General features: G+C 36.8%; 1 protein-coding gene across 4 annotated transcripts in view; it reads left to right on the forward strand.

Moving 5' to 3' along the window:
• DNM1L (dynamin 1 like) overlaps positions 1-12,504 on the forward strand; it is a 36,095-nt gene that overhangs the window by 8,756 nt on the left and 14,835 nt on the right. For 2 of the 4 annotated variants that reach the window (XM_064737722.1, XM_064737740.1), the window contains exons 2-7: positions 2,532-2,679; positions 7,545-7,583; positions 8,760-8,806; positions 9,885-9,956; positions 10,438-10,524; positions 11,136-11,298. In XM_064737722.1, coding sequence (XP_064593792.1) covers positions 2,532-2,679; positions 7,545-7,583; positions 8,760-8,806; positions 9,885-9,956; positions 10,438-10,524; positions 11,136-11,298 — 556 coding nt within the window. The remainder of the gene's footprint in view (positions 1-2,531; positions 2,680-7,544; positions 7,584-8,759; positions 8,807-9,884; positions 9,957-10,437; positions 10,525-11,135; positions 11,299-12,504) is intronic. The other 2 variants (XM_064737732.1, XM_064737746.1) reach the window with 1 other exon arrangement.

Consider the following 12,504-nt stretch of genomic DNA (forward strand, 5'->3'; position numbering starts at 1 on the left):
GTGAGACTGAGTCATCGTTTTCCCCATGCCAAAGAAAATCTTGCTCAAGAGACCACAGAATCCTCAAGATTGGAAGAGACCTTCAAGATCATCTAGTCCAACCATCAACCCCGAACAATCACCCCTAAGCCATATCCCCAAGTGCCACATCCACACATCCAAATGCCTCTTAAAATTTGAAATATTTGTAATAAATGAAGCGCTGATATTTGGTTTTTGTTTTGTTTTTATTTTTTTTCCAATGCAGAAGATGAGCCTTTATCATCTCTCATTTTTTTGGTTAGGCATTTCACTTGTTTTAAGTAAGTTTGTTGAGAAGTGTTTGTTATTTGTCTCTGTGAAGTTTGTTTTTTCACAGTCTATAATATCAGTAGTTCCTCAGAAGTGGGCCAGAACAGGAACTTGCTCAGGGGGGCTTGCAGACCTAGTTCATGCTCTTGTCAGGTTGTTCTTAAGTTTTTTGGTAAGAGTTCAGTGCCCAATGGTCTGTTACAAGCTGCTTGCAGGGAAGGTGCCCAAAGCTGATTTGGAGAAGGACAGTTGAAGAAAATTATTAATAACTTTCTAGGGGAGTCTTTTGAAGGAAAAACAAATCTTAAAAAGGCTGCATTTCTGCTTGACCCTGCTCTTTTTCCAAGTATTTCTAAACCATTGATCATTGATCTCACTGCTGTCAAATGTGATTTAGATTTACTTTGAATAATACACATAATCTGCATTGGTGTATTATTTGCCTATTGAAACAAATGATATTTTTGATAAAACATCTTTTTTTTCTGGGCCATAAAGCCTATACAATAAAGTGGTACAATAAAAGTAGGCTTCATTTGTTGCTGTTCAAACTTTCTAGGGGTTTGGCCTTGTATTTTAATATTTATTTTGTCATTTTGCATACAAGCTCTTTTTCAGTAGGTTTCTAAGCTCTCATATAATATATTTGTGTCTTGTTTTACTGCACTAGTAGAAATGTACTGTCTGATAGTAACATGTTGCTTGACCTCTAATCTATTTTTCAGTTTTAGAAAAGTCACTTAATGTCACTAAATTTGTGAGATTTAAGGATATTCATCAGTTTTTTTATCATGTTATGCTAGATTATATACTCATAATTTGCTTGAAGTCTCAAATCTGTTACTTCAGAACTGGTGGGCTGAGTGGAGGTTCTGTAGCAGTTACATAATGCACATTCCAGCTGTCAGAAGCATCTGTTGGTTTCCTTTTTTGGTTTTGTTTTCTTGTTTGTTTGTTTTTTGACAAGAGAATTGTTTGGTACTTGCATTAATACAGAAATATTTCCTAGGTGGTGGCAATGACTGTCAGAGCAGGTTTTCTCATGGCATCACTATGTAGACTTAGAGATACAGAAGATTGGAAGAGCTCAGTACAGTGTTATTAAAAAGACAAAATCTTCTCAATCAGATTGAGTATTATGTTGGCATATCTGTGTCTATTTTTTATTGTTAGTTTTAACATGGTATTTATTTGGAATCACTTTTAAAACCCAGGTTTTCACAGCTGCTGTTGGACTGGTTGTGAATCTTATACAGGAGTTCTGCAGGAGAACATTTTAAATGTAGACTTTCAAAGAATATTGGTAATTACACAGCCTTTTAAAAGGCTGTAAAAAACAACTGTATTCTTTGAGAGCCTATAGTTAAAATGTTCTAACTGTAAAAAATGTTTTAACTGTAAAAACCAACTTTTTACCGGTTGTTGTTATGTAAATACTTAAATATATATATAGAGAGAGAGAGTGCGGGATGCCATGAAACAATGTTTGTTTCTGTGTTTAGGGTATAAAACAATGTCTGTACTTACCAAGCTGATACAATATATGATTTAAAAAAAACAAAACAAAACAAATCACAAAACCAAACCAAACAAACCCCAAAAACCAACAAAAAAAAAAAAAAAACCCAAACAAACCCCCCATGCAACCAAACCTCAAACTGAAAGGATATAACATTGTAGCAGCCTGTGTACTCAGGTATACATAGTTAATATTTGTTTGTGTAATGACTGATGCTGGTATCAATACAGCCAGCCCTTGTTCATTCTAACAAATGCTAACTTTTTAAATTCCTCAGTTTACACAGCAGTTTTACTTCAAGATGTTAGAACATGACATAGTACAAGACATCAAATTTCTTTCTGAGCATTGTAAAGAAAAGCTTTTTTTTCCAGAAATGTTTCTGGAGAGTTTGATGCTTGTGGTAGAAAATGTTAAATAGGAGATTAATTTTTCTGAAACCTACTAAGAGTTTGGCTTGACCTTAAGAGATAAAGACCCTGGGACAAACCATGTAGATGGAAACCTGTTGTGAGTATCCCAGGCAGGTGTAGGCAGTTCCTGGCCTGTGGCAGAGCTGTGTCCCTCAGTGCCTGTGCAGTGGCACTGCTCTGTCTGCAGGGAGCCTCTCACGTGCTCCTTCAGGCACTCTGTAGCAGAGAACAAGACAGATGAAAGCAAACTAAAACATCACAGCATTTTCATGTCTCACAAAGTAATGTAGCTGTATTCCACTTTTCAGAGCAGTGGAAAAAGTTCTGTGTTGGAAAGTCTTGTGGGGAGGGACCTGCTCCCACGAGGGACTGGAGTTGTCACCCGCAGACCCCTCATCCTGCAGCTGGTGCACGTTTCCCCAGAGGATGGTCGGAAGGGAGCTGGAGATGAAAATGGTGAGTGTGATCCAACCATGTGTTTTGCCTTTTTATTAAACTCTTTCCTGTCCTTTGCAACAAAAAATCAGTTGCTGTAATCTCAAAACTCTAGTATGCATTTTAAAATTTGCTTGGAAGAAAACACAGCTCTTGTCACATCTGTTTTTTCCATTTAGCAAATGTCATGAAGTCAGAATCTTTTGGATATTCAAAATACCTTTAATGTTTTAAGCTTTCCTGTTCTTGGGAATTTCTTTTGACAAAAATGGCATTTCACTTGTAAAGATAATTGTCTGGAGTGTAGAGAATGTGATTTTCTTATGTGTGTTTTTCATCCCCTCTCCTCTTGCTGTTTATATAAAGTATTTCATTGAGGGTGTGATGAGTATGAGAGTTTTTAGAAGGAGGGTAGGAAATAGGTAAGTTCTGAAGAAATGAAAACAAACTTGTGGTAGATGCAAACAGAATTGAACTGCCAAGTTCTGTAGCTTACACATGCCACTCTACTGGGCTGCACTGAGAGACTTCAAGTGCATCAGGCAGGGCATTTTAAATGTTCTGTGGTTTTTGCTTTGAAGCTTGTCTTCTGTACTGCTTCTGTTTTATCCTTCAGCAGATCAAGAAAGTGATCTCAGTTGTCCTTTGGGAGTTTCAATGCTCATTTTATACCAACTAATGCTCCTTAGGAGCAGCAGGGGCATATCCACCTTCTGATTTTAAGAGAGGTGTTAGCTTTTTTTTTCATGTAGACAATAACAACTGCACAGGCTTTTGTTGGCATGATAAACTTGGGACTATAAATACTAATTCTCATTGTGTTCACATTTTTCTTAATTTGTTTCTACCAATAGTAAGTCAAGGTATCAGATGTTCTTTACAGCATTTATTTTTCTGTAATATTGATGGCCTTTGATTTCTGGAAGGACAGTTACTTGTATTGTGGTGTTTGAAAGGTTTAAGCTCCAATCTTAATCACTGTCACAAGCAGGGAACACAGTTAGGGTTCACAACAATTAACATGCTAACCTTGTGAGAAATTGTAGGGACAATTCAGGCTGGAAATTATTTCAGCCCTCAAAATAGGGCCAACTCTGAAGTCCAGACCAGGTTTCTCTGGTCTTTATCTGCTTTATCTGAAAACCTTGAAGGATGGAGAATTCAATCTCTGTGCAACTTTTAGAAATGGCACATTTGAGATCTTTAAATGCAATTTTACATTGCTTGTACTGTGCAGTGTATAGTTGGTATTTCTAGAACTTCTCAGAATGCTTGGATTTTGAGTTGTAGGGTAAAATTTTCTTGCTTTTCTTTGCTACTTTACAGGTGTAAAAGGAGGCTTAGTAACTGGAGTATTCTGAGTCAGGGCAGAGCCATTTTGTTTTAGGTTGCATTTCTTTTGGGGATTTGGATTTTAAATTAAAAATTAATAGGGATGTTGGGCTAAATTATTATTTATGATGCCCACTTAGATTTTTTTTTTGGGGAAAACAATCAATATATAAGATGTTAATGCTTTAATCTCATCTTGTTCTTCTGAGAGAGATGTGGGCTTGTTTGGTAAGAACAGGCATTTGATAAGAACAGACATTATGATTTACCAATTGAGTTTGAAATGTTTTCTCTCCAGAATTCAGAATTCAGGCAAATTGTGGTCTAAATGGTGCTGTCACTGATCTGGTCTAGCTTATGTTCAGTTTGTGGTGTTACATCTGAGAAGATGGGATCGAGTGGCTTGGGAAGAAAAAAGATGACAACCTCTTATCCTGGATGTGCTGTGAACATTGTAATAAGTGCCATTAGAGGTCTATTTTTAGAGGTAATTTTATCTGTAATGAGGTGGATGTTGAGGTAGGGTTGAAGATGGATTTGGGATTTCCCAGAGGGAAATAGTCTTGCAGAAAAGGATTTTATCCAGATGAGGGATTTCTTTACAAGTTGAACATTGGACAAGAGATATCAATCTTGGCATGCTGCTCTGAATGCTGGCATTGAACTCTCTGTGCACACAGATAGTTTTGTACAACTCTCTCTTCTCTTTTGACTTCTGTTTTGTGGTTGTCACCTGTGTCCATCATAATGCTTGCTCTACTGGTATTGTATATTAACAGAGCCATTTCAAAATAGCTGCTACTCTGTAGTTCTTACAAGCTTTAATTTTACCTCTGGAGTGTTGGCATCCAGAAAGCTTCCCAGTTTTTAACACAAAGCACTTTTGACATCTCTGCTGTTCACTTAAGGAGGGACAAGTAACACCCTTTGTACTGTGATCACTGCAATAAATAAGAGTCAGAAAATACCAAAGATAAATTTTCCATTAAATGGGAAGTTCTGTATTTTTATAACAGGCTGATCTGCATATTCTACAGAGAATGTGTGTAATTTGATGGGAAGGAAATGTTCTCATCATGCTTTTGCTGTTTATTGTTGGCCTCTAGTGATTCAGCACATATGGTGTGTTTGATGTGATGATACCACACTGTGGTGTTCTCTGATCAAATTGCAAGAGAAGCAGCACTTATCAGAGAACTGGGCTGGTCTTGTGAATTATTAAATTGGCTGTGCAGTGAAGATCTATAATGGTAGTTCAGAAATGGAAACTCAGAGAGACCATACCAGTGGCCAAGTAGTAAATGCTTAAAGGTTTCTTTTCTTCATTTGTTCCAAGATAGGAAACTGAACATTGTTCAAATTCTGAGCAGACAGAATTGATCCAGAGCACAGGAATAATTAATACAGATCCATTGCTTGATAAATCAACATTGTTTCGTTAGCCTTTTGCTCTCTACTTCAGATGAGAATCTCTTACCCCTCATGTGGCCTGCTTCACTGGGCTTGGCTTTGTAGAAGCACCAGAGAGGAAGAGCTTTACCCAAAAGTGCTTGCAGTCTAGTTGGTGTAAAGGATGGGAAAAATGGTACAACAGGTAGTATTTGGGAAGTTCTCATTGCCATGCTGCTGGAAATCCTCTGTGGTGGTGGCCTTTTATGACTCCCAGCAGCTTCTCCCTTTGGAAGTGAATAACATTTCTATTGCTTTAGAGAGGAGATACCTGAGTAACTGAAGTCAGCAATCTTTGTATTTTATTGAGCTTCTTAAAGGAGTGTTCTAGAGTAGGACATAACAAGTACAATTTGCTGGAGGGCAGTCCTGAGAAAAGTCAAGTAATGTATGTGCTTTTCCTGGGAATTAATTAAGGTTTGCAGGTCTTACTACAGGAAATGGAAAACCAGAAAAATATAGACTTGCTTTATTCACAAGATGTGGTGGGGTTTTTTTGGAAAAGCAGGATCTGTTTGTTCTTAATGGCTGCTGTTTTAGTAATTTCTTACAGTGTGTAATACTGGATTTCATCATGACCAAAGTGTCATTTTGTCCCACCTTTATCTAGCATTTAATCTTTAGTGTAATCAGGTGATAAATTCCTCTGAAGGTATTCCCTGAAAAGCTTCCAAACAGTAACTGAGGGAAGACTGATTTAGCAGTTAAATGAGTGATAAAAAAACATTCTTTGTGGAAACCAGAAAAGTGGGTTGCTAAATGTAGGCTAGCTAAAACACTTTCTCCTTGCCTTGAGCATTGTTACCTTGAGAGAAATGCAAATCCTTCCTCCTTTCCTAAAAGCTCCTTTGCATTAAATTGGAACTATTGGGAAACTTTTCCATAGGTGTTAGCAAGTTGAAATGCAGGGTATCTTGCTGTATATTTTTCTTCCTGGCTTAAGCCTCTCTTTACTCCCTTAGATTTAATTTTCAAGAGGAGATGAGCAATACAATACTGAACACATTATAGTTTCTTCCTCTATGTGCATTTTACTTTATTTCCTCTGAACAGTAAATAAAACCTGTTAAATAACTTAGAATGGAGAAACCCTTTAATTTTACACTTACTTTGGAGACTTTGGTATGTCATTTTGCCTATTTACCAACCAATACAAACAAAAGCTTTTTCCTGATGATGTTTTCTCCATAGCTCTTGTTCCTTCTTGTTCTTGTGCAAAACAGTACGGATGAAAGTTTGGTTTTAAAAATTTTTCCTTAACAGATCCAGTCCATAAAAATCATATTTCTATTGATGATACACACACCTTTGACTGAGCAAAACATCAACTCTCCAGATAGGCTTTTCAAACAGATGAGTTGATTATTGTTGTACTATCTGAGTTTTGTACCAAACCAAACCAAAAATATCTTTACCATTTTGTTGTGCTGCTTGTACTTTCAGGGTGTTGTCCAGACATCACAGGAAAATAGAGTTTTAAATTCATCAGTCCCTCAGTAAGAAGTTGGGTGTTTTTTTGTAATGAAGTTTCCATAACTATTTTGAAAAATTATAAGTTGAGAAGGATAATGCATATGTTGTCTCTTCTTAAATCTGTCTCAGAACTGATGTTATTCTTTAATTGAGTCTTAAAAGTATTGATGCACAGCATCAGATTTCCTTCCTATACAGTAACACTACTTCCAATGACATTATAAATGTTTCTTTACTCTTTCTGGTTCTTCCTATGAGTAAATTATGAGAAATATATTTTGCCAAAGAAGTTCAGCTCTGTGGAGCCCAGTGGTGCTGTTTTCTGTATTCAGATAAGAAAATACATTGGGCTATTAGAATTAGGTGTATGGCAGTAATAATCATCATTAAGTCAGCTTTGTTGTATAGAATATCTGGTTTATAGGCATCATTTCTATGTGTTTAAGGTCTTATTTCTGTGCATATTGCTAATATGTTACACACTCTCATCAATACTAGAATAGCATGCACATCTGTCTGCATGCATTTGTGCTCTTTGTAATTGAATCTGGTACTGAAACTGAATAAAATGCTATATTAAATATGATTAAAAATGTTAAACACCTTTCAATGCTGTTTCTCTTTAACTGCAGACCCTGCTACATGGAAAAATTCAAGACACCTTGCTAAAGGTTGCCTTTATCCACTTGCTTTTTCTCCCTACACCTGAAGTGCATGCTTATCTACACTAATCACATACATTTCATGCCACATGATTGATTGTTGATTGATTACACTTTTCCTTTTACACTTCAGCTACTCTGGTGATTATTTTGCTGTCTTGTGATCTGATTGATTTTCAGTTTTCTGACCTTGTTGCATTAGAATGAGATAATTTTTGCTTTTCTTCTGTGCTGTTGCTGCTTCATAGAACTTCCTGCACTTTTAATTCCCAAATCCTTAAAAAAAACTTCGATCAACTTTCTTAAATTTCAACTTAAGTGAAAAAGATGTTTGGAAAGATTACTTGATTGTAGGTAAACCATGTGTTTTCCAAAGGGCCAGATTTCTTGTAGACAGTTCTTGTAGAGGAGGTTGTTGTGTCAGGGAGCTCAGAGGAAATAACTCCAAAAATTGGAAATGGAACTTGCCTCTACTACTTGGAAACCTAATAGTAAAAATGTGAATATCTTGCAGTGTGACTCAAATTGCTGCCTGTGCTACAAAGCAGGAATTGAACAAAACCTCCTTTGCTGTTTCTGGGACTGCTCTTGCATAGTCCCCAAGTAATTCTGGACCTCAGTGGTGACTGACAAGAGTGAGCATGTTTGGTCCTTGACAGATTTGGGAAGAGACATGTTCTCCTAAGGCTTCTTCGTTACGCAGAATTCTTATGTATTTTCCGTTTGCTTGCTTTTAGTTCTACAGGTTTTTCTAACTTTTTCTTTCAGCTGTAATTTGATCTCACTTGCATGGTTTAGAAAAAAAGATGCTAAAGGCTAGCCTTTTCTTTCCCAGGTTTTTAAGCTATTGCTAATAATTCTTTTGTTTTCTGTTACAAGCTGATATTTAGTGAACAAGACCATTTCTGAAAGATGGCAGGATAGAAAAATAATGAGCTCAGTCATAGGTAGCAAGGTGGACCTTGTGTGAGACAAATTAGACATAGTAGTGAGGTGCAGTGCTTCAGTAGACAGAATCATAAATCTATTTATACTGAGCTATTTAACACCTAATTGTAGAAAGCTAACTAATTTTTATTTTGCTGCTTGAAAAAAAAAATCTCATAGTTTTCAATGACCAGGCCTTGGAAAAAATGTTAGTGAATAATCTACTTTTTTTTCTCATGTATCCATTTTTGTTTTCAGAGGTAGATGCTGCAGAATGGGGTAAATTTCTTCATACCAAAAATAAGGTATGTTTACTCTCTTGATGAAGTAGCAGTGTCCTAAATATGTTAACAGATATATACTTCATTCTGTTATCTCTTCCCTTGACTTTCCTGAAGAGAAGATGTTTATTGGTATTATTGTACCTGCTGTACTATTATGGCAGAGTATTGAAGATTTTGTGTTTTGCTTTTCATGAGTAGAAAACTTTTGAAAACATAAAATGTTAAAATATCTGTTATGTGGGTCGTTGATTCTGCTGAGTTCTCATAGTCCTTTTTGGGTTATTTTGTTGTTTATTCTATTTTGTGCATTGCCAAAATTAGAATGGATGTCACAGGACAAGGTGTAAGCAGAAGTCATTTCAGTCCATTGAAGAATTGGCTACTTCAAAGGTTTGTTAGAAAGCTGTGAGAAGGAAAAAGGGCCTCATGTGCATCAGGGTGAAGGAGCACAAACTGAGATGACCCAGCACCTCAGGAAGAGCCAAAGCTTAATTCTTGCTTGAAGACAGTCATATTTTTGTTGGCAGATAAATGATACGAGTGTTTATTATTTTAAAGTGATTTTCTCACATTCTAGGCAATGCTAGAAGTTGAAGTGAAGTTAGAGAGGAATATAGAGGGAATCAGTGGAAGGACAGCTCTGTGCTAACCTTTTTTGGTTGGTGGCAGGAGAAGAGTTTTTACAAGAGTGGAAAAATTTGAATATGAAACTGCCCTTTGTCCTCTTCAGGATGAGAAGGGGTTTAGGCTACATGTTGCTTATTAACTTCAAAGGATTATAACTAGACTCAGAATGGAATTAAGTATTTGGAATTCTCTGTAGGTGGACACAAATTAACAACTTGTGGCTGACATTGGTCATAAGTGCTAATAACTGCCATCTCACAGAATTAGTCAACAGATTAAATACCAATTTCTGTAATTCTTAGCACTGATCATTCCTGTTTACATCAATTAAAGGACTACTAGTAATTCTTACATGTTTTTTTAAATATTCTGTATACTTAGAGAGGTTTTCACCATTCATTGGAGAACATTATTTTGCAGTTAAGTAAGTGAATGCTGTCTTTGATTTTTAAACTTTTTTTTCTTCCTTCAGATCTATACAGATTTTGATGAAATTCGTCAGGAAATAGAAAATGAAACAGAGAGGATTTCAGGAAACAATAAGGTAAATCCTGTCCTGTCCATCTGTTGTCTTGCTATTGATTTTCTTGCTGCTTAAACCTTTCTTAAAGAGTTTCAACACCCAGGAGTGAAAAGCACTTAACTGTTCTAATGAAGAACATGGGAATACTTCTTGCTATCTTGAGATTTTTTTCACTGTGTTCATGAGAACAATTACTTCAGCTGAAAGAGAGAGAATTGTTGCTTTACTTCAAGATTCTGTAATAAAAGTACAAAAAATAAACTTTCAGTTAAACTTGCTTTAGTTTTTCTACATACCTGCCTTTATGTAATTATAAAACTGGCAGCTGACAGAGACAAAAGAATTGGCTGACAGATGGTTGGCTTTTTTTCCTTGCTGTGTGTTTTAAGGTATGTGGTGAAAGAAAGTCTTTGTAGTATGAATCTACAGCCTTTGGATTTTCTTGTGATGAATTTAAATAATCCAGGCCAGTAATTATTACTTCTTATTAATGTATTTCTAGGGGATCAGCCCTGAACCCATTCATCTTAAGATTTTTTCAGCTAATGTTGTAAATCTGACTCTTGTGGACTTACCTGGAATGACAAAGGTAAGGTGCAGCATGCTCCTCTGCTGACTCAGTGTGTATTTTTGAACAAGGTGTGCCTGTTCACTCTTTGCCATGGTTCTGCATTGCTTGTTAAACTGCTTTCCTGGGGTTAGGTAGTGTTATGTAAATGTGACATGTCACTGTCTTCCGGGGTAAGATTTGGGCTTCTGCTGCACTTTGCTGATGTCAGAGATAGATTTGCTGATGTTTTTCCTCTTTCTACATAAAAGTGATGGTAGGTGTGTGGGCTGCATGTTCCTTTCCATAGAGGAGGTAGCGCTCCAGGTCTCAGAGCTGTACCTGCAGATGGATGAATATATGACAACTTGGAAAGTCTCCTCCACATTGCTTCTCCAGGATTGGCTGTGTGTATTTTGTGTAAGAGGCTGTATAAAGTGAGGATATCCTAAGAGAAATGTTCAGATCCTTCTTGTTCAGGTTATATATGGAATAATTTTGTGAGACATGAAGATGACAAGATTACTTCCTTCCCTGCCCATGCTCACATCCCCACCCCACTCTGCCAGTTGTGCACGTGGTTCTTGGACACCAAAACTCATGCAGGCATAAAGACACAATTTTGAACAGTTCCCTCTTGGTTTTTTCTCTAGGTGCCTGTTGGTGATCAGCCTAAAGACATTGAACTTCAAATAAGAGAGCTCATCCTGCAGTTCATCAGCAACCCCAATTCCATTATCCTGGCAGTCACAGCTGCCAACACAGACATGGCCACTTCTGAAGCCCTGAAAATAGCTCGGGAGGTGGATCCAGATGGTGAGCACCAAGGCTAGCTGGATGCTGTAATTCAACTGCTTTTTGAAACTCAATCCTAAAATAAACTGAGGTTGCTTGAGCAAAATATAGTAAGAAAAGTAAATGTCACCACATTTCCTAGGAAATATAAGTTTAGTATTTGCTTAAAGACTTCTTGCTGCAGTCTCTGCAGCTCAAGAGAATGCTGGGATGAATCAATAACTGATAGATTTCTGGCTTGCCAGCAGGCCAAGTAACTATTCTAATAGTCATTGAGTCACTTCTATTTCCACAGCAGCAAAATAATGTTAAGAATGCTGGGGGTTTTCAGAGTTTTACTAGTTCACAGTGGTCTTTTAGGGCAGCTTCATGCTTTGTTGTCCAACATTGTTTCCTTTGGTAGAGAAAATGTGCCACCCCCAGCTAAGTAATTGACTGTCTAGCTGTTAGTTTAGTGACTTCTAGTAAGGATAAGATGAATTCTGTGCCCTGTATTTATGTCGGAGAACTCACTGATTTAATGGAATAAGATTATAATTTTATATTTACCTAAGGACTTTGAAACAGATCTGAAGCTACTGGCTGCCTGCTTCTTGCTTTTGCAAAGTGCTGTCAGTGCAATGACTAACAAATGGCATTGTGTGATTTGAAAGAACATGGATTAATACACTTGGAAAATAAACACACAGAAATTAGGCTAAAATTTAGTGTTGGTACCCTCAAACTTTTCTTTCCATAAAATGTAACATTTCTTCATTGTTTTCAAACTTCAAGTCTGCTTTGACTTGTCTGTCACATAACCTTGAGGGAAAACCTCTTCTGGCAGTCAGCTCAGTTAAACTGTCCTGGTTCAAGATATCCCTTTTATTTTACTCCTGTAAAAATGATCGACAGTGTCTTTGGATCACTTCCCAAAATTCTGAAACTTAAAGGTCTGGAGTGGCAGATCATGTTGCAGGTTCTGCAGGATTAATACTGTGTAGTGAGAACCTACAGTACTAAAGTAACTACACTCACAGGAAGATTTCAAGACCCAAGAACTTCCTGATTTTACTGAGTTGCTGATTTATTTTTTTAGACTCAAAAAGTGTGTTATATTTTAAAGAAAATGTACTTGCCACATTTATTTTCAGACCAGGAGCTCAGGAAATATTGAGGTCCCAGACAAATCCTATGTGTGTTAACCTACTGGTTTAGATGGGCAGTGTTTCCCTATTTAATGAATTT

The sequence above is a fragment of the Zonotrichia leucophrys genome, chromosome 1A (assembly GCF_028769735.1).
Source record: "Zonotrichia leucophrys gambelii isolate GWCS_2022_RI chromosome 1A, RI_Zleu_2.0, whole genome shotgun sequence".
NCBI lineage: Eukaryota > Metazoa > Chordata > Aves > Passeriformes > Passerellidae > Zonotrichia > Zonotrichia leucophrys.